The sequence below is a fragment of the Pelodiscus sinensis genome, chromosome 5, assembly GCF_052426305.1.
Source record: "Pelodiscus sinensis isolate ZL-2025 chromosome 5, ASM5242630v1, whole genome shotgun sequence".
Classification (NCBI taxonomy): Eukaryota; Metazoa; Chordata; order Testudines; family Trionychidae; genus Pelodiscus; species Pelodiscus sinensis.
Genome location: NC_143056.1, coordinates 136,464,741 through 136,488,065, shown reverse-complemented (window position 1 = coordinate 136,488,065; position 23,325 = coordinate 136,464,741). Strand labels below are relative to the sequence as shown.

Below are 23,325 nucleotides of genomic sequence, written 5' to 3'. Positions count from 1 at the left end.
AAGGGAACAGACTAAGCTGAGGGGGCAATGGACCCCCTAACCCAAGGGGTCTGAGGCATCCTGGCCCCGACTCCTGTAGCCACATCACGTCTGTGCTGGGCTGTATCCTGGGGAAACAATAATCCCACCCCCCCCCCCCCCCGTTCTACTGGCTGGCGGAGTCTGTTCTGGCTGCTATGGGGGTGCAGGATCAGGGAGGTCCCCGACGTGCCGTCACAGTGGTGTCAGAGGTGGGATGCGCTGCACCCCGCGGATAGAGCTTCCGGCTGCGGGTGACAGGGAGCAGTAGAAGAAAGGGGCTTGCAAGATCCAGGCGGGCTGGAGGCAGAGCAAAGTGATTCCTGGGAGCCGTGGGGCGCTGCAGCACTTGGTCAGTGACTCTGCACCCTGGGGACCGGCAGGGCGATGGCCTGCACCCCACTCCTGAAGGCAGACCTTGTGCAGAGGGAGGGGCCTGCCCATGAGGAAAGCAACCAAAGCCCAGCTGATTACCCAGCTGGAAGAGAATGACCCGTCCAGGGGCCTGGATCCTGGTCCAGTGGGGAACAGCCAGACACCCCCTGAGAGCGTCTCAGGCCCTCAGACCGGAGGGGGTGGAGTCCACCAGACAGACGTGGTGGCCACCAGGCCACGCTCCGCCAGCAGCGGTTCATCCATGGCGGGGTCCATCCCGGCAGAGCTGCGGCGGCTGGAGATCGAGCTGTGGATGAAGGAATTGGCGGTACAGGACCGAGAGAGGCAGCAGCAGCATGAGCTGGCTATAGCGGAGTGCAGAAGCCGAGGGGCCCTGGCTGCAGTGAGCGGGGAGGACCCCAGGGGGCCCAGGGCAGCTAGATGCTTTGAAAAGCTCGTGCTACCCAATGTAAGAACGTGGGGGACATGGATGGGTTCCTTAGTGCCTCTGAGCGGGCCTATGAGCTGCACCGGATCCCCCAGCGGACCAGCTCCCCCCTTGCTGGATCAGGAAGTCAACCAGCTGGAGAATCTGCATCCGGGTGATTACAAATGGGTCAAACAGGCCCTGCTGCACCAGTTCGGGCTGACCCCTGAGACAAGCAGGCAGACGTTCCGGGGGGGTGCAGAAGGGGCCACGGGAGGCCTATGTAGATATGGCCTCCCGCCTGGCGCAATCCTGCCACAAGCGGGTGTGCAGAGTCGGGGCCCAGACCGCACAGGACCTGCGTAAGCTGAAGATGCTGGAACAGTTCTTTGAAATGTGCACACCCAGCCTGAGGCTGTGGCTCAAGGTCCGGAGGCCAGGGGACCCCATGGACGAGTTCATACACAGCTGGTCTGGGTGTGAACGGGAGTCCTGGAAGGAAAGGGAGTCACACAGAGACTGGTTCTCAGCTCAACAGTGGAGAGAATCACCTACCGGTTGAGCCTAGGAGACAGGGATCAGTCAGCTGCCCCCCAGAGAGACAGCCAGGGCCCGGGCAGAGCTGGCCCTAAGGGTCCTGCCGGAACTAACCTGACATCGCTGCGGGCAAAGAGGCCACAAGAGGGCTCAGTGCACCAGGCACTGGGACAGAGACTTTCCAGGGTTAACTGGCTGGGGCTGGAGGAAGGGCAGGTCGCCCCAGAGGCAGGAGCCTGCAGGTAAACCTCAGCTCAGAGTGGGGGGGAAGGCAGCTCAGGCCAACTTCCCTGGGAGAGCTGACCCTCGGGAGGTGGATTTCTCCGTGTACCGGGTGGGGCCGGGCGGCCCCTGCGTAGCAAGAGCCTCGTGCCCCTGCAGGTGGATGGCAGGGAGGTGACGGGCTACTGGGACACGGGGCAGAGGTGACACTGGCCCGGCCCGAGGTCGTAGCCCCAGACCACATGGTACGTAACACTCAGCTGACCCTGAGGGGCATGGACGGGACCCGTTTAAGGTGCTCGGGTGCATCTGAAATGGTGAGCCAAGGAGGGCCCCAAGGAAGTGGCGTTGCACCGGTACCTGCCCACGGAGGTGCTGAATGGAATGACCTAGAGAAATGGCCAGACAGACCCCACAGGGCCCTGGTCTGTAGCCAGATCCAGCGAGGGGCTGGCAATCCTCCCTCATGGAAGGTGGGGATATGGGGGCTCCAGTGGTAGCTGGTGGTTCCCCAAAGTACGCCACAAGCTGCCGTATCTGGCCCATGATGTCCCATTAGCGGGGCACCGGGGTATCTGGCGCATCCAATTGAGGCTGCTCCAAAACTTCTACTGGCCTGGGATATTTGTGGCCATGGAGCGGTCCTGCCGGTCCTGTGACTCCTGCCAGAGGGTGGGTGTGATGACGCGTTGGGGTTTTCTCGTCTCCTGTACCCCCGAAATGGCACGAACAGACTCTACCAGCCGGTAGAACAGAGGTGGTTTATTGCTTCTCCAGGATACAGCACAGATGTCACCAGGTTACAGGGCAGGCCTAGGATGCCTCAGCCCCCTTTGATATGGGGGGGGGTTGGCTTCTAAACCCCCCAGCCTGTTGCTGAGGCTGCTTCCTCCATGCTCCCAGACAGAAACTAACTCACTCTCCTCCAGCCCTGCCCCCAGCCAGGGCAGCATCCCCCTTCCTTTGTTCCTCCCCATGGGGGTAGCTGGTCGGACAGGTTGAGAGATCCCTTTGCATAATGACCCCTCCCTGTCCTTCTGGGCTGTGGTACCGGCGGCAGCCAGTGGGGTTACCACAGACCCATAGAAACCAGCAAGTTCCCCCCCACTACGTCACAGTGGGGAAGGGCCAAGATGGGAAGAAAGCTGCTTTGAGGCCCCTGCCCATCATAGAGGAGCGGTTCTGGAAGGCAGCGATAGAGATAGTGGGGCCTGTCAGCCCGGCAACCCAACGGGGCAAAACTACATCCTAGTGGCAGTGGATTTGGCTACCAACTGCCCCGGGGCCGGGGCTCCGCCTCTAGCGAGGCAGACGCACTGCTGGCCATTTTCAGAAGGGTGGGGTTACCCAAGTAGGTCCAACTGCATGTCGGCCCCGCTCCGGTGCTTGTGGGAGAACCACGGGGCTCGACGGATGGCTCCCAGTCCAGCGGGCTGGTGGGAAGGTGCCAGGGGACCCTGGTGCAGATGCTGGAGGCCTTTATGCACCGGCACCCGCAGGACTGGGCCGAGTCCCTGCCCCCCTGCTGTCTGCACAGGGAGGCGCCCCGAGGGTCTGCCAGGCTCTCCCCGACTGAGCAAGAGGACCCCCTGGGCTTGCTGAGAGAGTTGTGGGAGGGGGAGGCCTCCCCGGATGGCGCGTCGGAGGCAGGGAACGTCCTGGCTTCCCGGGAAAGACTCGCTGGGCTCATGGGCCCGGCCAGAGAGACCTGGGCAGAGCCGAAGGGCTGGTACGACCGCAGAGAGTGGACCCGCTCCGGCCCCCCCAAAGTCATCCAGGAACTGAACAGGGGGAGCCGGCTCCTGCAGGGCAGCACCGTGGCCGGCCCGAGCCAAGGGGAGCGCCAATGTCACCGCTGCAGCTTTACCTGGCAGGGGCCCAACTTCCCCTGCTCAGTTTGCTCTCAGAGGGGGGGAGATGTGACTGGGGGGGGGGCTGTCTGCTCTGTAACCTGGGGTCCCCAGCGCTGTGATGTGGGATTCCCATTGACTCACCCACATGGCCTGAGCAGTTATCAAAACTCTTCCCGGGTGAGAGACAAAGGGAGGGAGGTGGAGACCAACACCTGGCTGGGGGCAGGGCCGGAGAGCTGGGCAGTTCCTGGCGGGGAAACATGAAGGGAACAGACTAAGTTGGGTGCTGAGGGGGTGATGGACCCCCCTAACCCAAGGGGTCTGAGGCATCCTGGCCCTGACTCCTGCAGCCACATCACGTCTGTGCTGTATCCTGGAGGAGCAATAAACCCTCTTTATTCTACTGGAGGACTGTTCTGGCTGCTACGGGGGTGCAGGATCGGGGGGTCCTCGATGCGCCGTCACACCTGCACACACCCCAGAGCTATACCACTTCACACTCACAACATGCAGGCCAAGTCCCCCTTCCCCTCCTCCAGAGCCACACACATCCCAGGACTACCCCCTCCCATCCCATGGCCAGAGAAACACAGCCCTCTTCCACTCCTCCAAAGCTACACCTCCCCCTCAGATCTACACCTCTCCAACCCCACGGCCAGAGAGACACAGCCCCCTTCTCTTCCTCCAGACCTGCACGTACCCCAGGGTATGTCTACACTACCACCTTAGTTCGAACTAGCGGGGTAATGTATGCATACCGAACGTGCAAATGAAGCCCGGGATTTGAATTTCCCGGGCTTCATTTGCATAAGCCGGCCGGCGCCATTTTTAAATGCTGGCTTGTTTGAACCCCGTGCCGCGTGGCTACACGCAGCACGGGCTAGATAGTTCGAACTAGCAAGCCATTCCGAACTATCTGTACGCCTCGTGGAACGCGTGTAGCCACGCGGCACGGGGTTCAAACAAGCTGGCATTTAAAAATGGCGCCGGCCGGCTTATGCAAATGAAGCCTGGGAAATTCAAATCCCGGGCTTCATTTGCACGTTCGGTATGCCTACATTACCCCGCTAGTTCGAACTAGCGGGGTAGTGTAGACATACCCCCAGAGCTATAGCACTTCTCTGCCACGGCCAGCAAGCCACAGCCCCCTTTCCTTCCTCCAGAGCTACACCCCACCCGGAGTGACACCCTTCCGATCCCGAGGCCAGCAAGCCACAGCCCCCTTCCCCATGTCCAAAGCTACACCCCAACCAGAGCTACACCCCTCCAACCCCACAACCAGAGAGCCAATGCCCCCTCTCCCTACTCTAGAACTACACCCCCCACCAGAGCTACACAACCGCCTTCCCCTCCTCCTGAGCTACACACAATGCAGAGCTACACCCTTCCATCCCATGGCCAGAGAGAGACAGCCCCCTTCCACTCCTCCAGAGCTACACACAGCCCAGAGCTCTACCCATCCCACACCAAGGCTGGAAAGCCACAGTCCCCTTCTCCACTTCCAGAGCTGCACACACCACAGAGCTACACCCCTCCCATCATATGGGCAGAGAGAGACAGCCCCCTTTCCCTCTTCCAGAGCTACACCCCCCTCCTCCAAAGCTACACACTCCCTCAGAGCTACACCTCTTCTATCCCACCGCCAGAGACCCACAGCCCCCTTCCCCACCTCCAGAGCTGCATACCTCCGAGAGTTACACTCCTCCCATCTCACACTCCTCCCATCTCACAGCCAGAGACACACAGCCCCCTTTCCCCTCCTCCAGTGCTACAAACACCCCAGAGCTACATCCCCCCGCCCAATCCCACGGTCAGAGCCACAGCCCCCTTCCCTTCTTCTAAGGCTAAACACACCCAAGTCCTTCACACTTCGCACCGTACGGTAGACAGCTACGGCCTCCCTTTCCGTCCTCCAGAGCTACACATATTCACAGGGCTACACCCTTCCCAACGCATGACCAGAGAATTATAGCCCCCCTTCCCTTTCTCCAGAACTACACTACACTAAGTGCTACATGCTTCCCACATCACAATGAGACATCTACGGCCCAGCTTTCCTGAGATAAAGCTCCCATTCCCCTCCACCAGTGCTACATATATTCACAGTGCTATAGCCTCCCAACCTTTCGATAGACAGCTACAGCCCCTTTTTCCTTACCCCACAGAGAGACACACACACCCAGTACTACACCTTTCCCATTCCATGGCCAGAGAGCCATAGCCCCCCTTCCTCTTCCCGTGGCCAGAGAGTTACAGCCCCCATTCCCCTGCACCAGAGCTACATGCACAGACAACACTACCCCAGTCCCACTCCATGGCCAGACCGATACAGCACCCATTCCTCTCCACCAGAGCTACAGGCGCCCAGTGTACACCGTTCTCAACCCATCGCCAGATAGCAACGTCCCTCCTTCCCCTCCTGTAGAGCTACACACCCCCACAGTGCTTCACCACAGTGCTACTGCAAGGGGCACCATCTGAGAGTTGTGGGGGGAGGCGCAGCTTTAACCATGGTTCCATTCCAGAGGCTACTTAGATGGCTCAGCTACCACATGCCATGAACTGGCCAGGCCAGTGTTCCCAATTCTTTCCTGAGGAACACCCGTGATACATGCATTGCAGCCATGATACCGTCTGCTTCGCCTTGCAACGGCTGTTCCTTCCAAACACCCTATTGCCCCCTGGGGAGGTGAGCGAGAGAGCCAGTCTCTTCTTGTCCATGCACTGCTGAGAAAGGAGGAGACTGGAGGGGTGGTGCTGTCCGGGGGCGAGTGTATAAACATCACCCCGCCCTACGGCACGCACCGAAGGGACTTGCCAGCCTCCTGAACATCTGAGTGAGCAAACGTGAGCTGCAGTGCCTTGCTAGGTGGGAAAGGAGGCTGCCCTGCCAACTCGCGGGCCCCCCTTGGCCGGCCGCTTGCATCTGCACATGCCAAAGGCCAGAAGTGCCTGAAAAGACATCTGGGGAAAAGCCCCAGCATTGACAGGAGAAGCAGCTTGTGTATGGAGCAGCCTGAGGGCCCTGCCTGGCCACTGTGGAAGCTCCTCTCTGTTTAGGCAGCTAACAAACAGACAGCTTTATCGATCAGTAAAGCAAGGTGAGCCAAGCGTGGTCCCAGCAGAGCCGGGCCCAGTAAGGCTGCTAATCCAATCAATCCTAGTATCTTTATACCCTTGACCAAACAGCCTGACAGCAGGGCATCCAATTACAGAAATCATCCATTGAGAGAGTACATCTCCTATCTAAACCAGCCCAATTAACACATCCCAATAGCACCTCTGTCTTGGCCTGGCACATGGGGTGATAGAAAGTTCACTCTGGCCTACGTGCAAAGGCAAAAAGCTGTTCTACAAGATGGCTTCTAGCTAAACATAAAATGGCTTCTACAGCTTCTACACCACCCGCCCCAAGGACAGACCCTCAGGCAAGGGGGAGCTAGCTCTGGGCAGGTGAGCGGGGCAGCCTAGGCCAGCGGTCCGCACACTCGAGCCATGGGGGTGGGGTCGCCACTCGTGTCTGTCTCTGGACGCAGGGAAAGATCCCGGGGCTTGCGCTTTAGCTCAGCTACGCTTGCTTGGACCCACCCCGACCGGGCTGGGCTGTCCTGCCTGGGGCAGCAGCCCCCCGCCCAGCCTGAGCAGCCCCGCGTCTGCCAGCGTCACAGGGCCCTGCTCCTCCTGCCCAGCTGCAGCCATCGCCTGAGCGTCTTCCCCGCCCGCAGTGAGCTCGAGACGGGCACTGCCGAGCCCCAGCCTGCGCCGGGCAGCAGAACCAAGATCCTGGCCCCGTGGCTGGTCATTCTCTTCCGGCTGGGTAATCAGCTGGGCCTTGGTTGCTTTCTGCACAGGCAAGCCCCTCTCTCTGCACAGCCCCACCAGCTCTGCCTTCAAGAGTCGGGCGTAGGCCATCTGCCCGCTGGGCCCCTCGGTGCAGACTCACCAGTCTAGTGCTCCGTCATGTTCTGCAGGTAGAGTTGCCAGGGGTCTGGTATTTTCTGGTTTTTCCCTGCCAGGAGGTGAAAGCACTGGCCACCCTACCACACGCAGCAACCTGGACCTCCCGCCCACCACTTACCTGGTTCCGCAGGGAAGCAGCCTTCTGGCTCTGATCAAGGAAACAACATGGCCACCCTACCACACGCAGCAACCTGGACCTCCCGCCCACCACTTACCTGGTTCCGCAGGGAAGCTGCCTTCTGGCTCTGATCAAGGAAACAACATGGCCACCGGCAAAAGGCCTAAAGACTTTTCTTAAAGGGGCCATGCTGTTTTAATTTTTCCTTAACTCTCGGGGTTCAGGGTTATTTTTTTTGCTCAACAACTTTGGTTTCCCCCCCGGTTTTTTTCCCCTCACCAGAATTTTTTCCCTGGAGTTTTTTCTGCGCCGGGGGGGGGGGGGAGGGGGGGCGGGGAAGAGGGGTGTTTGGTATTTTTGTTAAACCATCTGGCAACTAGGGTTACCAGGTAGACCCCCCCCAAAAAATATGGGACATACTTGATCGTGGGTGGGGCAGGGGACAGGGCTTGCCGGGAGGAAGGGGGTCAGGAGGCGGGGTTGATAGGGGGGTCAGGGGCCACGGGGCTGACCGGAAGGAAGGGGGGCAGGGCTGGCGGGGGAGGCTGGCCAGGAGTAAGGGGGGGCCGGAGGAAGGGGGATGGGAAGCAGAGCTGGCGGGGGGGTGCAGTCACTGGCCGCAGCTGGAGTCCAACAGGCTGCGCCCCCGGCAGGCGCTCCCTCTAGTTGCTAGTAGAAGCTGGGCAGGGGCGGGGGCAGGGCGGGGCTGGGCTGGGAGCTGCTCCCCCCCCTCCGACCTCTGCACCAACCAGAGGCTCCCAGTTAGGAGGCGGGGCGGCGATTGGCGCCGGGAGCCTCTGGTTGTGCGCAGAACCTGGGTGGGGGGAGTGGCTGGGAGTCCTAGCCCCTACCCAGCCCCCGCCCCCCCCCAGGCTTTTGCACGCGACCACAGGGCCCCTCCTCCCAGTCGCTCCCCCACTCCACCCGTCTCCTGTCCAGTGCCCAGCCGGGAATTCAGAAAATACCGACATTGCACGTTGCACGTGTCCGGTATCGTCTGAACGTTTCGACCGGCCAGAGGGCGCAAACACCGGACTGTCCAGTAGAAAACAGGACACCTGGCAGCCCTGTCTGCATTTGCTGCTGTGGTTCTGCTCCAGCCAAGTCCAGGCCCGGCTCGGATCATGGCCCAGCTGCACCTAAGCATCCTGGAGCCACCAGCACTTCACAAGGGCTGGGCCGGGTGCATCAGGCAGCACCAGAGACCCAGCTTTCCCCTGCAGCCCTTTCACCCGGGCACCATGGGGGAGACAATCCCTGCCCCCATCCCTGCCCCACGTGGCTAGAGGGGAGGCAGGAGAAAGTAAACTGCAACTGCAGCCCCTGATCCCCATTAAATGTAGCTTCTGGTTACAGCCCCCTTCCCCTCCTCCAGATACACACACCCCTCGGCTACACCCCTCCAATCCCACAGCCAGAGAGCCACAGCCCCTTCCCCTCCTCCAGATACACACACCCCTCAGCTACACCCCTCCAATCCCACAGCCAGAGAGCCTCAGCCCCTTCCCCTCCTCCAGATACACACACCCCTCAGCTACACCCCTCCAATCCCACAGCCAGAGAGCCACAGCCCCTTCCCCTCCTCCAGATACACACACCCCTCAGCTACACCCCTCCAATCCCACAGCCAGAGAGCCACAGCCCCTTCCCCACCTCCAGATACATACACCCCTCAGCTACACCCCTCCAATCCCACAGCCAGAGAGCCACAGCCCCCTTCCCCTCCTCCAGATACATACACCCCTCAGCTACACCCCTCCAATCCCACAGCCAGAGAGCCAGAGCCCCCTTCCCCTCCTCCAGATACACACACCCCTCAGCTACACCCCTCCAATCCCACAGCCAGAGAGCCACCGCCCCTTCCCCTCCTCCAGAGCTACATACACCCCACAGCTACACCCCTCCAATCCCACAGCCAGAGAGCCACAGCCCCTTTCCTTCCTCCAGAGCTACACACACCCCACAGCTACACCCCTCCAATCCCACAGCCAGAGAGCCACAGCCCCTTCCCCTCCTCCAGATACACACACCCCTCAGCTACACTCCTCCAATCCCACAGCCAGAGAGCCACAGCCCCTTCCCCTCCTCCAGATACACACACCCCTCAGCTACACCCCTCCAATCCCACAGCCAGAGAGCCACAGCCCCTTCCCCTCCTCCAGATACACACACCCCTCAGCTACACCCCTCCAATCCCACAGCCAGAGAGCCACAGCCCCTTCCCCTCCTCCAGATACACACACCCCAGAGCTACACCCCCTCCAATCCCACAGCCAGAGAGCCACAGCCCCCTTCCCCTCCTCCAGATACACACACCCCTCAGCTACACCCCTCCAATCCCACAGCCAGAGAGCCACAGCCCCTTCCCCTCCTCCAGATACACACACCCCTCAGCTACACCCCTCCAATCCCACAGCCAGAGAGCCACAGCCCCTTCCCCTCCGCCAGATACACACACCCCTCAGCTACACCCCTCCAATCCCACAGCCAGAGAGCCACAGCCCCTTCCCCTCCTCCAGATACACACACCCCTCAGCTACACCCCTCCAATCCCACAGCCAGAGAGCCACAGCCCCTTCCCCTCCTCCAGATACACACACCCCTCAGCTACACCCCTACAATCCCACAGCCAGCGAGCCACAGCCCCTTCCCCTCCTCCAGATACACACACCCCTCAGCTACACCCCTCCAATCCCACAGCCAGAGAGCCACAGCCCCCTTCCCCTCCTCCAGATACACACACCCCAGAGCTACACCCCCTCCAATCCCACAGCCAGAGAGCCACAGCCCCCTTCCCCTCCTCCAGATACACACACCCCTCAGCTACACCCCTCCAATCCCACAGCCAGAGAGCCACAGCCCCTTCCCCTCCTCCAGATATACACACCCCTCAGCTACACCCCTCCAATCCCACAGCCAGAGAGCCACAGCCCCTTCCCCTCCACCAGATACACACACCCCTCAGCTACACCCCTCCAATCCCACAGCCAGAGAGCCACAGCCCCTTCCCCTCCTCCAGATACACACACCTCTCAGCTACACCCCTCCAATCCCACAGCAAGAGAGCCACAGCCCCTTCCCCTCCTCCAGATACACACACCCCTCAGCTACACCCCTCCAATCCCACAGCCAGAGAGCCACAGCCCCCTTCCCCTCCTCCAGATACACACACCCCTCAGCTACACCCCTCCAATCCCACAGCCAGAGAGGCACAGCCCCCTTCCCCTCCTCCAGATACACACACCCCGCAGCTACACCCCTCCAATCCCACAGCCAGAGAGCCACAGCCCTCTTCCCCTCCTCCAGATACACACACCCCTCAGCTACACCCCTCCAATCCCACAGCCAGAGAGCCACAACCCCCTTCCCCTCCTCCAGATACACACACCCCACAGCTACACCCCCTCCAATCCCACAGCCAGAGAGCCACAGACCCCTTCCCCTCCTCCAGATACACACACCCCTCAGCTACACCCCTCCAATCCCACAGCCAGCGAGCCACAGCCCCCTTCCCCTCCTCCAGATACACACACCCCTCAGCTACACCCCTCCAATCCCACAGCCAGAGAGCCACAGCCCCTTCCCCTCCTCCAGATACACACACCCCTCAGCTACACCCCTCCAATCCCACAGCCAGGGAGCCACAGCCCCTTCCCCTCCTCCAGATACACACACCCCTCAGCTACACCCCTCCAATCCCACAGCCAGAGAGCCACAGCCCCCTTCCCCTCCTCCAGATACACACACCCCTCAGCTACACCCCTCCAATCCCACAGCCAGAGAGCCACAGCCCCCTTCCCCTCCTCCAGATACACACACCCCTCAGCTACACCCCTCCAATCCCACAGCCAGAGAGCCACAGCCCCTTCCCCTCCTCCAGATACACACACCCCTCAGCTACACCCCTCCAATCCCACAGCCAGAGAGCCACAGCCCCCTTCCCCTCCTCCAGATACACACACCCCTCAGCTACACCCCTCCAATCCCACAGCCAGAGAGCCACAGCCCCCTTCCCCTCCTCCAGAGCTACACACACCCCACAGCTACACCCCTCCCACGACACAGCCAGAGAGCCACAGCCCCCTTCCCCTCCTCCAGATACACACACCCCTCAGCTACACCCCTCCAATCCCACAGCCAGAGAGCCACAGCCCCTTTCCTTCCTCCAGAGCTACACACACCCCACAGCTACACCCCTCCCACGACACAGCCAGAGAGGACAGCCCCCTTTCCCTCCTCCAGATACACACACCCCTCAGCTACACCCCTCCAATCCCACAGCCAGAAAGCCACAGCCCCTTCACCTCCTCCAGATACACACACCCCTCAGCTACACCCCTCCAATCCCACAGCCAGAGAGCCACAGCCCCCTTCCCCTCCTCCAGATACACACACCCCTCAGCTACACCCCTCCAATCCCACAGCCAGAGAGCCACAGCCCCTTTCCTTCCTCCAGAGCTACACACACCCCACAGCTACACCCCTCCCACGACACAGCCAGAGAGCCACAGCCCCTTCCCCTCCTCCAGATACACACACCCCTCAGCTACACCCCTCCAATCCCACAGCCAGAGAGCCACAGCCCCTTTCCTTCCTCCAGAGCTACACACACCCCACAGCTACACCCCTCCCACGACACAGCCAGAGAGCCACAGCCCCCTTCCCCTCCTCCAGAGCTACACACACCCCACAGCTACACCCCTCCAATCCCACAGCCAAAAAGCCACAGCCCTCTTCCCCTCCTCCAGAGCTACACACACCCCACAGCTACACCCCTCCAATCCCACAGCCAGAGAGCCACAGCCCTCTTCCCCTCCTCCAGATACACACACCCCTCAGCTACACCCCTCCAATCCCACAGCCAGAGAGCCACAGCCCCCTTCCCCTCCTCCAGAGCTACACACACCCCACAGCTACACCCCTCCAATCCCACAGCAAGAGAGCCACAGCCCCCTTCCCCTCCTCCAGAGCTACACACACCCCACAGCTACACCCCTCCCACGACACAGCCAGAGAGCCACAGCCCCTTCCCCTCCTCCAGATACACACACCCCTCAGCTACACCCCTCCAATCCCACAGCCAGAGAGGCACAGCCCCCTTCCCCTCCTCCAGATACACACACCCCGCAGCTACACCCCTCCAATCCCACAGCCAGAGAGCCACAGCCCCCTTCCCCTCCTCCAGAGCTACACACACCCCACAGCTACACCCCTCCCACACCACAGCCAGAGAGCCACAGCCCCTTCCCCTCCTCCAGAGCTACACACACCCCACAGCTACACCCCTCCAATCCCACAGCCAGAGAGCCACAGCCCCTTCCCCTCCTCCAGAGCTACACACACCCCACATCTACACCCCTCCAATCCCACAGCCAGAGAGCCACAGCCCCCTTCCCCTCCTCCAGATACACACACCCCAGAGCTACACCCCCTCCAATCCCACAGCCAGAGAGCCACAGCCCCTTCCCCTCCTCCAGATACACACACCCCTCAGCTACACCCCTCCAATCCCACAGCCAGAGAGCCACAGCCCCCTTCCCCTCCTCCAGATACACACACCCCTCAGCTACACCCCTCCAATCCCACAGCCAGAGAGCCACAGCCCCCTTCCCCTCCTCCAGATACACACACCCCTCAGCTACACCCCTCCAATCCCACAGCCAGAGAGCCACAGCCCCCTTCCCCTCCTCCAGAGCTACACACACCCCTCAGCTACACCCCTCCAATCCCACAGCCAGGGAGCCACAGCCCCCACTCCCCTTCTCCAGAGCTACACACACCCCTCAGCTACACCCCTCCAATCCCACAGCCAGAGAGCCACAGCCCCCTTCCCCTCCTCCAGATACACACACCCCACAGCTACACCCCTCCAATCCCACAGCCAGAGAGCCACAGACCCCTTCCCCTCCTCCAGATACACACACCCCTCAGCTACACCCCTCCAATCCCACAGCCAGCGAGCCACAGCCCCTTCCCCTCCTCCAGATACACACACCCCTCAGCTACACCCCTCCAATCCCACAGCCAGAGAGCCACAGCCCCTTCCCCTCCTCCAGATACACACACCCCTCAGCTACACCCCTCCAATCCCACAGCCAGGGAGCCACAGCCCCTTCCCCTCCTCCAGATACACACACCCCTCAGCTACACCCCTCCAATCCCACAGCCAGAGAGCCACAGACCCCTTCCCCTCCTCCAGATACACACAACCCTCAGCTACACCCCTCCCATCCCACGGCCAGAGAGCCACAGCCCCCTTTCCCTCCTCCACAGCTACACCTCCCCCCAAGCTACACCCCTCCCATCCCACGGCCAGAGAGCCACAGCCCCCTTCCACTCCTCCACAGCTACACCCCCCCCCAAGCTACACCCCTCCCACCCCACAGCCAGAGAGCCACAGCTCTCTTCCCCTCCTCCAGCGCTACACACACCCCACAGCTACACCCCTCCCACACCACAGCCAGAGAGCCACAGCCCCCTTCCGCTCCTCCAGAGCTACACACACCCCACACCTACACCTCTTCAATCCCACAGCCAGAGAGCCACAGCCCTCTTCCCCTTCTCCAGAGCTACACACACCCCACAGCTACACCCCTCCCATCCCACGGCCAGGAGCCACAGCCCTCTTCCTCTCCTCCAGAGCTACACACACCCCACAGCTACACCCCTCCCACGCCACAGCCAGAGAGCCACAGCCCTCTTCCCCTCCTCCAAAGCTACACACATTTCAGAGCTACACCCCACAGCCCTCTTCCCCACCTCCAGAGCTACACCCCTCCCACCCCACAGCCAGAGAGCCACAGCCCTCTTCCTCTCCTCCAGAGCTACACACACCCCACAGCTACACCCCTCCCACGCCACAGCCAGAGAGCCACAGCTTTCTTCCCCTTCTCCAGAGCTACACACACCCCACAGCTACACCCCTCCCACGCCACAGCCAGAGAGCCACAGCCCCCTCCCCCTCCTCCACAGCTACCCCCCCAAGCTACACCCCTCCCACCCCACAGCCAGAGAGCCACAGCCCGTTTCCTTCCTCCAGAGCTACACACACCTCACAGCTACACCCCTCCCACACCACGGCCAGAGAGCCACAGCCCCCTCCCCCTCCTCCACAGCTATACCCTCCCAAGCTACACCCCTCGCACCCCACAGCCGGAGAGACACAGCCCCCATACTCTCCTCCAGAGCTGCACACACCCAGTGTGTGATCCAGTGGGGCCTGTGTTCACTTTTGTAGTCCCTTTGTTAACTCTGGTTTGTGGTGTGGTATGTGATTCTACTGCCCTGTGCTTCCACTGCAGTGACTGTGTGCGTGCCTGTTTCCCTCGGCCCTGCAGCACTGGGCAGGACTCCCTGGGGAAGTATGTCCAGTCACTCACAGCCTGGGGGCCAGGGGACAGCAGATAGCATCTTGGGCCTGTGAGCAGGACAAAGCAGGAGGTGGGGCGGCCTGGGGGACTGTGAGTAGGGATGGTTTAACCAAAAATACCGAACACCCTCCCTCCCCAAAAAGAAACACCAGGGAAAAAATTCTGTTGAGAAAAAAAAAAGGGGAGACCAAAGTTGTTGAGAAAAAAAAAAGGACCTGAGAGTTAAGCAAAAAAAAAATAAAATAAAATAAAACAGTGTTACAACAGCATGGCCCCTTTAAGAAAAGTCTTTAGGCTTTTTGCTGGCAGCCATCTTGTTTCCTTGATTAAAGCCAGAAAGCAGCTTCCCTGCGGAACCAGGTAACGGGGGAGGCGAGGGCTGGGCCCCGTTGCAGAGTGTGGTCAGGTTGCCAAGTGTCTGGTATTTTTGCCTCTTGGCAGGAAAAAAAAATCAGAAAATACCGGCCATTTCAGGTGTCGGGTATTTTCTGAATTTTTTTACCAGACAGGAGGTGAAAATACTGGACTGTCCGTGTCAATACCGGACACCTGGCAACCCTAGTTGTGAGCAGTTGCTGGTTATGTGAGTTAGTTTTTCGACTGTCTTGGGGAGGGGGGAGCCTAGCTGGCTTGGGGGGGCTGGAGCAGGGGCCCAGAGGCCCCCCTGTCCTCAGGCTGGGCTGTACTGACTACTCCTGGCTCCTGTAACAAGAAGTTTGGGCTACACTGTGTCCCTGGGAACCAATAAACCTTCAGTTCTACCTGCTGCCTGAGAGTCCCCTCTGGCTGCGGGTTGGGGGGCAGGGCCCGGGGACTCCCCCACGCTCTGTGACACACTGCTACACCCCTCCCACCCCTTGGCCAGAGAGCCACACAGCCCCCTTCCACTCCTCCACAGGACTACACCTTTCCCATCCTACAGCCAGAGAACTACAGCCCCCATTTCCCTCCTCCAGAGACGCACACACCCACAGTGCTACAACCTTCCCCCATCATGGCCAGAGAGCCACACACACCCCTTCCCTTCTTCCATAGCTACACACAGCCAGAGCCAGAGAGCTAGAGACTTCCTTCCCTTTCTCCAGAGCTACACCCGCCAGTTCTAATCCTGTACAACCCATGTTATCTACTCTAGTGTTTGTGTTTGCGGGTGAGCAAAGGGACAGGACCTACATCTCAGGCTGTGTGCTCTCTCCACTGACAACGTGGGGACCCAAGCAACGACGTGGCAGTGCCCAAGAAATGGTCTGTCCCTGCAGTGCAAGGCTTGGAGCTCAGGGAACTGGCTGGGGCCTTCCCGTGTGACTGGAGCGGCTCTGGGAGAGCCGTGCACTCCAGCGGGGCGTGGGCTTCATGCGGGGTTGTGCTGAGTGGCACCGCACCTAGAGGGGCTTGCTGCTGGCACAATGGTGCCACACCCCTTGTATCGACATGCCTACCCTCCTGTACATGCTCATCCGTCCCTCTGACCCCAAAGAGCGTCCTTGCTGGCCAATCCCCTGCCTGTCACAAGCAGCGTGGCCAGCTGCAGCTTTACTGCCACTCTGACTCGGGGACAGCCAGACCTCAGCCCTGCATGCACACGGCCAGCCGCACCCACCCCTCCCCCCAGCAAAGCACGCCCGGCCCGACACGCTCCGCACAACGCATGGCGATGCGGAGGCAGGGCCAGCCTTGCACTCACCCAGCACACCCGCCCCCAGTTACACAAGAGGGACGGGGCCGGCTCCGGTTTCATTCAGGGCCCAGTGAGATACGGATCAGCTTGCAGGCCCCACTCACGCAAAGGCCAGGCCCAGCTGTCTCCCCTCCTGCACGTGGCAAGGCCCAGCGGAGGTGGGGGGAGGCCGGAGGAGCCACGTGACCTGGGGGAGAGTTTCCTCCCGTTCCACTGCCTGCCCAGGCAGGGTCTCCTGTCCTTAACACCTGCCACACAGCGCCTCCGGGACCTCTGTCCTCCCCCCAGCCCCAGCTCCAGCCCGGCTCCCTCCTCCCCCCACCCGCCCTGGCTCCCTCCTCCCGGCTCCCTCCTCCCCCCACCCGCCCTGGCTCCTTCCTCCCGGCTCCCTCCTCCCCCCGGCTCCTCCTCCTCCCCCCACCCGCCCTGGCTCCCTCCTCCCGGCTCCCTCCTCCTCCCAGCTCCCTCCTCCCCCCCTCCCCCCACCCGCCCTGGCTCCCTCCTCCCGGCTCCCTCCTCCCCCCACCCGCCCTGGCTCCTTCCTCCCGGCTCCCTCCTCCCCCCACCCCCCGGCTCCCTCCTCCTCCCCCCACCCGCCCTGGCTCCCTCCTCCCGGCTCCCTCCTCCCCCCACCCGCCCTGGCTCCTTCCTCCCGGCTCCCTCCTCCCCCCAGCTCCCTCCTCCCCTCCCTCCTCCCCCCACCCGCCCTGGCTCCCTCCTCCCGGCTCCCTCCTCCCTCCCTCCTCCCCCCACCCGCCCTGGCTCCCTCCTCCCGGCTCCCTCCTCCCCCCACCCGCCCTGGCTCCCTCCTCCTCCCCCCACCCGCCCTGGCTCCCTCCTCCCGGCTCCCTCCTCACCCCCAGCCCCAGCTCCCTCCTCCCAGCTCCCTCCTCCCCCCTCCCACCCTGGCTCCCTCCTCCCGGCTCCCTCCTCCCCCCACCCGCCCTGGCTCCCTCCTCCCAGCTCCCTCCTCCCCCCACCCGCCCTGGCTCCCTCCTCCCGGCTCCCTCCTCCCCCCACCCGCCCTGGCTCCCTCCTCCCTCCCCTCCTGGCTCCCTCCTCCCCCCCCTCCCGCCCTGGCTCCCTCCTCCCGGCTCCCTCCTCCCCCCACCCCCAGCCCCAGCTCCCTCCTCCCAGCTCCCTCCTCCCCCCACCCGCCCTGGCTCCCTCCTCCCGGCTCCCTCCTCCCCCCACCCGCCCTGGCTCCCTCCTCCCGGCTCCCTCCTCCCCCTCCTCCCCCCACCCGCCCTGGCTCCCTCCTCCCGGCTCCCTCCTCCCCCCACCCGCCCTGGCTCCCTCCTCCCGGCTCCCTCCTCCCCCCACCCGCCCTGGCTCCCTCCTCCCAGCTCCCTCCTCCCTCCCTCCTCCCAGCTCCCTCCTCCTCCCTCCTCCTGGCTCCCTCCTCCCCCCACCCACCCTGGCTCCCTCCTCCCGGCTCCCTCCTCACCCCCAGCCCCAGCTCCCTCCTCCCGGCTCCCTCCTCCCCCCACCCAGCCCTGCTCCCTCCTCCTCCCTCCTCCCTCCCTCCTCCCAGCTCCCTCCTCCTCCCGGCTCCCTCCTCCCCCTCCCTCCTCCCCCCAGCTCCAGCTCCCTCCTCCCCCCACCTGCCCTGCTCCCTCCTCTCCCTCCTCCCAGCTCCCTCCTCCTCCCCCTGCCTGGCTCCCTCCTCCCCCCACCCGCCCCTCTCCTCCCCTCCCTCCTCCCCCCAGCTCCCTCCTCCCCCCACCTGCCCTGGCTCCCTCCTCCCCCCAGCTCCCTCCTCCCCCCACCTGCCCTGGCTCCCTCCTCCCGGCTCCCTCCTCCCCCTCCCCCCACCCCCCCCTCCTCCCCCCACCTGCCCTGCTCCTGCTCCCTCCCCTGGCTCCCTCCTCCCCCCAGCTCCCCCTCCCAGCTCCCTCCTCCCCCCACCCGCCCTGGCTCCCTCCTCCCACCCTCCCCCCACCCTGCCCTGGGCTCCCTCCTCCCCCCACCCGCCCTGGCTCCCTCCTCCCCCCTCCTCCCCTCACTCCCTCCTGGCTCCCTCCTCCCGGCTCCCTCCTCCCCCCACCCGCCCTGGCTCCTTCCTCCCGGCTCCCTCCTCCCGGCTCCCTCCTCCCTCCCTCCCACCCCCAGCCCCCTCCCTCCTCCCAGCTCCCTCCTCCCTCCAGCCCCCGCCCTGACTCCCTCCTCCCAGCTTCCTCTCCCCCCCCCCCAGTCCTAGTCCTGGCTCCCTCCTACCCCCAGCCCCAGCCCTGGCCCTGGCTGCCGCCTCTCCCCAGCCCCAGCCCCAGCCCCAGCCCCAGCCCTGGCCCAGCTGCTGACACTTGAAACGCTGCCTCCTCGGTGCCGACACCGAATCCTTCAAGACTGAATTCCGTGCGGGCCTGGGCCTGGGCTCTGCACAGAAAGGTCGTGGTGAAGGGCAACACAAGACGACTCCCAGAGCCTGCTGCCCTCCTGGCCTGAGGGCCCTGAGCCCCCCGCAGCCTGCCAAAGAGGCACAGCATGTGGCCCCCACAGAGCCGGGCGGGGACCTGACCCCCCAGGGACACCTGTCCCTGGCACATCCCAGTGCTTGGTACATAGGAGTAAGCCATACTCCCCCCGCCCTGGGTACCTATCCCCACTCACAGGGGGAAACTGAGGCACAGTCCCCCAGCCCTGTCACCCACGATGGAGATGCAGCCGCCCCACTCACAATGGAGATCCAGCCCTCCAGCCCCATCACTCACAAAGGAGATGCAGCCCCCCAGACCCCCCACTCACAAAGGAGATGCAGCCCCCCAGCCCCCCCCACTGCAGCCCCCCCAGCCCCCACAAAGGCGATGCAGCCCCCCCAGCCCCCAGCCCCACTCACGAAGGAGATGCAGCCCCCCAGCCCCATCACTCACGAAGGAAATGCAGCCCCCCAGCCCCCCCACTCACAACAGAGATGCAGCCCCCAGACCCCCCACTCACAAAGGAGATGCAGCCCCCCAGCACCCCCACTCACGAAGGAGATGCAGCCCCCCAGCCCCCACTCACAAAGGCGATGCAGCCCCCAACTCACGAAGGAGATGCAGCCCCCCAGCCCCCTCACACTCACAAAGGAGATGCAGCCCCCCAGCCCCCCATCACTCACGAAGGAGATGCAGCCCCCCAGCCCCCCCATCACTCACAAAGGAGATGCAGCCCCCCAGCCCCCCCATCACTCACGAAGGAGATGCAGCCCCCAGCCCCCCATCACTCACGAAGGAGATGCAGCCCCCCAGACCCCCATCACTCACGAAGGAGATGCAGCCCCCCAGCCCCCCCACTCACAAAGGCGATGCAGCCCCCCCAGCCCCCCCACTCACAAAGGAGATGCAGCCCCCCAGCCCCCCATCACTCACGAAGGAGATGCAGCCCCCCCAGCCCCCCATCACTCACGAAGGAGATGCAGCCCCCCCAGTCCCTCCCATCACTCACGAAGGAGATGCAGCCCCCCAGCCCCTCCCATCACTCACGAAGGAGATGCAGCCCCCCAGCCCCTCCCCCATCACTCACGAAGGAGATGCAGCCCCCGCCCCATGCTCATGAAGGAGATGCAGCCCCCCAGCCCCCCCCATCACTCACGAAGGAGATGCAGCCCCCCAACCCCCCATCACTCACGAAGGAGATGCAGCCCCCCAGCCCCCATCACTCACGAAGGAGATGCAGCCCCCCAGCCCCCCCATCACTCACGAAGGAGATGCAGCCCCCCAGCCCCTCCCCCATCACTCACGAAGGAGATGCAGCCCCCCCAGCCCCTCCCCCATCACTCACGAAGGAGATGCAGCCCCCCAGCCCCCCCATCACTCACGAAGGAGATGCAGCCCCCCAGCCCCCCCCATCACTCACGAAGGAGATGCAGCCCCCCAGCCCCCCCATCACTCACGAAGGAGATGCAGCCCCCCAGCCCCCCCATCACTCACGAAGGAGATGCAGCCCCCCAGCCCCCCCATCACTCACGAAGGAGATGCAGCCCCCCCATCACTCACGAAGGAGATGCAGCCCCCCCAGCCCCCCCATCACTCACGAAGGAGATGCAGCCCCCCCGCCCCCCCATCACTCACGAAGGAGATGCAGCCCCCCAGCCCCCCCATCACTCACGAAGGAGATGCAGCCCCCCCAGGCCCCCCCATCACTCACGAAGGAGATGCAGCCCCCCAGCCCCCCCATCACTCACGAAGGAGATGCAGCCCCCCAGCCCCCCCATCACTCACGAAGGAGATGCAGCCCCCCAGCCCCCCCATCACTCACGAAGGAGATGCAGCCCCCCAGCCCCCCATCACTCACGAAGGAGATGCAGCCCCCCCAGCCCTCCCCCATCACTCACGAAGGAGATGCAGCCCCCCAGCCCCCCCATCACTCACGAAGGAGATGCAGCCCCCCCATCACTCACGAAGGAGATGCAGCCCCCCAGCCCCCATCACTCACGAAGGAGATGCAGCCCCCAGACCCACCACTCACGAAGGAGATGCAGCCCCCCATCACTCAGGAAGGAGATGCAGCCCCCCAGACCCCCCACTCACGAAGGAGATGCAGCCCCCCAGACCCCCACTCACGAAGGAGATGCAGCCCCCAGCCCCCCCATCACTCACGAAGGAGATGCAGCCCCCCAGCCCCCACTCACGAAGGAGATGCAGCCCCCAGATCCCCCATCACTCACGAAGGAGATGCAGCCCCCCAGCCCCCCACTCACGAAGGAGATGCAGCCCCCAGATCCCCCATCACTCACGAAGGAGATGCAGCCCCCCAGCCCTCCCATCCCATCACTCACAAAGGAGATGCAGCCCCCCAGCCCCCCACTCCCAGCCCCCCCCCCATCACTCACGAAGGAGATGCAGCCCCCAGCCCCCAGCCCCCCCATCACTCACGAAGGAGATGCAGCCCCCCAGCCCCCCATCACTCACGAAGGAGATGCAGCCCCCCCAGCCCCCCCATCACTCACGAAGGAGATGCAGCCCCCCCAGCCCCCCCATCACTCACGAAGGAGATGCAGCCCCCCAGCCCCCCCATCACTCACGAAGGAGATGCAGCCCCCCAGCCCCCCATCACTCACGAAGGAGATGCAGCCCCCCAGCCCCCCCCCCATCACTCACGAAGGAGATGCAGCCCCCCCCCCCCATCACTCACGAAGGAGATGCAGCCCCCCAGCCCCCCCATCACTCACGAAGGAGATGCAGCCCCCCCAGTCCCTCCCCCATCACTCACGAAGGAGATGCAGCCCCCCCAGTCCCTCCCCCATCACTCACGAAGGAGATGCAGCCCCCCCAGTCCCTCCCCCATCACTCACGAAGGAGATGCAGCCCCCCAGCCCCCCCATCACTCACGAAGGAGATGCAGGCCGCCAGCAGCAGGATTCGCACCAGCAGGTCCTCAAACTGTTCTACGACCAGCTCCCAAAGGGACTTTCCTGGGGAGATGGGCAGAGTCAGGGGCAGGAGGCTCAGCCCACGCATCCCACCCCTACTTTCCTTGGCAGGGGATAGGGGGGCAGAGACAGGGAAACTGAGGCACGGGCCCCCCGGGCCTGTCCTGGAGTCACCCATCTATGGAAGGGTCTGTCAGGATATGATAGCCCCCGAATCCCTGGAGACAGGGGCCTAATGGAGGGGCCGTGGGCCCGGAGGCAGGGGCTAGCGGAGGGGCTCTGGGCCCTGGGGGCAGGGGGCTAGCGGAGGGGCCATGGGCCCTGGGGGCAGGGGCTAGCGGAGGGGCTCTGGGCCCTGGGGACAGGGGGCTAGCGGAGGGGCCGTGGGCCCTGGGGGCAGGGGCTAGCGGAGGGGCCGTGGGCCCTGGGGGCAGGGGGCTAGCGGAGGGGCTCTGGGCCATGGGGGCAGGGGGCTAGCGGAGGGGCCGTGGGCCCGGAGGCAGGGGCTAGCGGAGGGGCTCTGGGCCCTGGGGGCAGGGGGCTAGCGGAGGGGCCATGGGCCCTGGGGGCAGGGGCTAGCGGAGGGGCTCTGGGCCCTGGGGACAGGGGGCTAGCGGAGGGGCCGTGGGCCCTGGGGGCAGGGGCTAGCGGAGGGGCCGTGGGCCCTGGGGGCAGGGGGCTAGCGGAGGGGCTCTGGGCCCTGGGAGCAGGGGGCTAGCGGAGGGGCTCTGGGCCCTGGGGGCAGGGGCTAGCGGAGGGGCTCTGGGCCCTGGGGACAGGGGGCTAGCGGAGGGGCCGTGGGCCCTGGGGGCAGGGGCTAGCGGAGGGGCCGTGGGCCCTGGGGGCAGGGGGCTAGCGGGGGGGCCGTGGGCCCTGGGGACAGGGGCTAGCGGAGGGGCCGTGGGCCCTGGGGGCAGGGGCTAGCGGACGGGCTCTGGGCCCTCGGGACAGGGGCTAGCGGAGGGGCCGTGGGCCCTGGGGACAGGGGCTAGCGGAGGGGCTCTGGGCCCTGGGGACAGGGGGCTAGCGGAGGGGCCGTGGGCCCTGGGGGCAAGCGGAGGGGCCGTGGGCCCTGGGGGCAAGCGGAGGGGCCGTGGGCCCTGGGGGCAGGGGCTAGCGGAGGGGCCGTGGGCCTGGGGACAGGGGGCTAGCGGAGGGGCTCTGGGCCCTGGGGGCAGGGGGCTAGCGGAGGGGCCGTGGGCCCTGGGGGCAGGGGGCTGGCGGAGGGGCTCTGGGCCCTGGGGACAGGGGCTAGCGGAGGGGCTCTGGGCCCTGGGGACAGGGGCTAGCGGAGGGGCCGTGGGCCCTGGGGACAGGGGCTAGCGGAGGGGCTCTGGGCCCTGGGGGCAGGGGGCTAGCGGAGGGGCTCTGGGCCCTGGGGGCAGGGGCTAGCGGAGGGGCTCTGGGCCATGGG

The 23,325-nt window shown here is 64.0% G+C and overlaps 1 protein-coding gene across 1 annotated transcript in view; it reads right to left on the bottom strand.

Annotated features, from left to right (window-relative positions):
• ATP2A1 (ATPase sarcoplasmic/endoplasmic reticulum Ca2+ transporting 1) overlaps positions 1-23,325 on the bottom strand; it is a 126,526-nt gene that overhangs the window by 87,918 nt on the left and 15,283 nt on the right. The window contains exon 3 of the mRNA XM_075914532.2: positions 21,871-21,953. Within this exon, the coding sequence (XP_075770647.1) occupies positions 21,871-21,953 (83 nt within the window). The remainder of the gene's footprint in view (positions 1-21,870; positions 21,954-23,325) is intronic.